Source organism: Notothenia rossii, assembly GCF_949606895.1.
Source record: "Notothenia rossii genome assembly, chromosome: 1".
Classification (NCBI taxonomy): Eukaryota; Metazoa; Chordata; class Actinopteri; order Perciformes; family Nototheniidae; genus Notothenia; species Notothenia rossii.
The window spans coordinates 37,922,236-37,925,008 of NC_136912.1; the positions used below are offsets into that span (position 1 = coordinate 37,922,236).

The 2,773-nt window shown below is 41.9% G+C and overlaps 1 protein-coding gene across 2 annotated transcripts; it reads left to right on the forward strand.

Annotated features, from left to right (window-relative positions):
- On the forward strand, window positions 1-1,559 carry LOC307039090 (uncharacterized protein). Of its 2 annotated transcripts, none has more exons than XM_079680882.1 (5): window positions 1-249; window positions 492-663; window positions 834-982; window positions 1,073-1,301; window positions 1,420-1,559. In XM_079680882.1, exons 1-4 carry the CDS (start codon window positions 120-122, stop codon window positions 1,261-1,263), a joined length of 642 nt encoding a protein of 213 aa, XP_079537008.1. In that variant the 5' UTR covers window positions 1-119; the 3' UTR covers window positions 1,264-1,301; window positions 1,420-1,559. The 2 variants fall into 2 exon arrangements, with proteins under 2 accessions (XP_079537008.1, XP_079537009.1); XM_079680883.1 differs by having other exon boundaries at window positions 3-249; window positions 834-898; window positions 1,420-1,556.
- The last annotated feature ends 1,214 nt before the right edge of the window (window positions 1,560-2,773 follow it).

Here is a 2,773-nt window from a genome sequence, read left to right on the forward strand (position 1 = left end):
AAGCTTTGGATGCTGCTGCAAAGGAGAGGGAGTGTGAGGACCTGAAGCTGTGGACGCCAGCCATCATCAATCACCTGTAGTGGACTGCAGCTTCCACTCCTGATGGAGATCCAGATGTGATGGAAGCCAAGTGGCAAAGTATGGTGAATCATGTTCAGGACATCCATGAACACGGCACTCCTGCATTTCCCTGCTGTGCACATCCACCTCTGGAGGGAGAAGCAAGGGACAAGGAGTGGCTGGAACCAGGTAACGTACTCTGTGAACTGTGTTGCTGAAACATCTTAGTCGTCCAAGTGCTTGTTGGTGCTTAGTTTAATTTGGTTCCAGAGCACTCCATCAATATATAACCCAAAGTGTGCTAACACATTAACAAGGCGTTATATAAATAACACCTGATAGTATCACACAATCGTGCTTTATCAGTGTAGGTAATACATGCATATGTAGACAATTCTATTAACATCAGAACAAAATATGTGTTTGTACAGGAACAACTGCAGCCATTAAACTGGAGAGGGTGACTTTGAGAACAGCATTGGTGAAGGATGTCCGGAAGTTGTCTCCACAGCATCAGACCTATTCCCTGGAGGCATTTCACTCCCTCATCCTCCACTTTGCACCAAAGCACACTGGGTTTTCCTTCCTTGGGATGTACAGCAGGTAAATATGATGGGATGGTGAAATAATGTGTACGGCTTAGGGATGTTAATAATTAACCATTTAACCGTTAACGAACAATGCCAAGTTTAACCGACTAATGCTATCAGTTAAACAGTTTATTCACATATGTAAAAACAACTTGTGAACTCCATAATCTGCTTTTTCTACAGGCTTCTCATGGCAGCCTTGCACTTTAACCACAATAGCAGCAGAGAGGTTGCTCGAACCAGTGATGGTGAGGTTCGTTATGCAGTTCGCTACCCAAGGTTCTGCAAAGGTGGCTGGGTAGTTCGTCCTATCAAGGAGAAGCCATCATACGGTTAGCTGTTTTACTCGGTCCCTAAATATTATTTATTGTGTGATGCATCTATAATATCACTGAATGTGATCACTTGTTTCCTTCCTTCAGCATACGCTGCAGCCCTGATGGAGTCTCTGAGAGAGGGCTACTCCAGGTCACCAGAGACTCTACGAGAGAGCAGTGCAGTCTTGTCCTCCACTGCCCCTGCCCCCCTTTCCACTTCCTGCCAGGAGATCGCCAAGGATGAGGCAGTTGGCCTTTATCTGGCACGGCATTCCCGGTTTAACACAGGAAATTAGTGTGAAACCAGCAGATTCTGTGGTTCACAGTTTTCAGGGTAAGATTATTCTAAATTGACATTTGTTTATTTGTTAGATAAAACCTGGTAAGAGATTTTGATGGTGCAAAAATCAATATTCATAGATAATAACAATATTTTCTTTCTCTCTTCATAGGATATGTTGGGACAGGTCCCAAAGCTTGCCGCTGTATTTACTCCCTCCATTTGACAGGAGGGAGCCTCGTTGAGCTGCGATAATAATATTAAATAAATAATTCCATATTCATAAATGAAATGATATGCAAATACAATTTTCTGGGCTGTGGACTTGTAATCTAAATAATTATGTTGAGGTCATGGTAATCTAATTCAATAAACAATAACTGCAATGAACAGATAGCATTTTCTGACTCTTAAAATGATTGGATATGGTGTAATTTGTTAAATGATTTTGTGTTGAAAAATGTATATCTTTAAAAACTGCATTGGTGTATTAGGGCGGGCCATACTATTTTTTTTTTTGTAAATCGATCGAGAGGAGTGTTCAAATAACGTATTTTGGTGGTTATTAATGAAAAGACACTATCTATCAATCAATCAATGTTTATTTTTGTAAATTGAAAAAATACCACATTTACAGGTAGACAAAATGTTTGGAAATGCATGTGTATGTGAACACATAGTGAGAACACACTATGATTGTGATTAATTGTTTTGATCGTCACCAAAATGAGGGCACTCAAAACCTTTGTAAATTCCTCCTCCTTCTTCTGGGAACTGTCTTCTGATGGCAGACACAACACATGAGGGTAAGGGCTTCCTAATGTGCCTGCCTAGAACTCCACAGGCCCAGCGGATGACCTGCCTGTAAGCTGTGTAGCGGTATTGCCTGGGGATAGGGACACAATATCTACAGGTAAACTTGGTAGCCTTGTTAACATCATCAACAAGTGTTATATAGTATATAATCTACAGGTTCTGGGTTTTGAAACCTGCTAAACACTCGGGGTCAATAGCAACTGTATTATCTTTAATATTATTTATCTTTTTAATTGTAATCTAAACATACTCATGTCTGCTGGCCTGAAGCGGGCCATGCTCCTGCCTGAAGTTCATGTAAGCTATCTGTAGCACAAAGGGATTCAGACAGCATGCTTCAAAGCCTGGGTGCAGTGTCAGGCATGTTATGTCTGGTCTGGGGGTGAGGTTCTCCACCAGGGCCCAGAAGGGATCCACCTCCCTGCAGCACATGCTCTCCACAACTGAGGTCATGGGCTGGCATTCCCCACACAAGCACCTATAAAACAAAACGTCTATCAGGAAACCGTATTACATCTCTCCCTTTGCTGCTCTCTCCCTCCCCTCCGGTACACAGCACCGTAAGACGTAGTGTGGATTTGCATTAGGTAACGCGAGATACGGCTGATACTTGTGCATTAGTTTCTGTTATGGATCAGTATCAACAGTCCTGCCAGTAACATTACTATATTATCAATGCTACTTTAGTTATATCCTGATATATGATAGCT

What these genes read in the sequence shown, in the direction of transcription:
- LOC307039090 (XM_079680882.1), top strand. Translation starts at nt 120, where the DNA reads ATGGAAGCCAAGTGGCAAAGTATGGTGAATCATGTTCAGGACATCCAT. An exon ending in CAAGGAGTGGCTGGAACCAG is followed by an intron (nt 250 to 491) that starts GTAACGTACTCT and finishes GTGTTTGTACAG; the next exon opens with GAACAACTGCAGCCATTAAA. An exon ending in CAAGGAGAAGCCATCATACG is followed by an intron (nt 983 to 1,072) that starts GTTAGCTGTTTT and finishes TCCTTCCTTCAG; the next exon opens with CATACGCTGCAGCCCTGATG.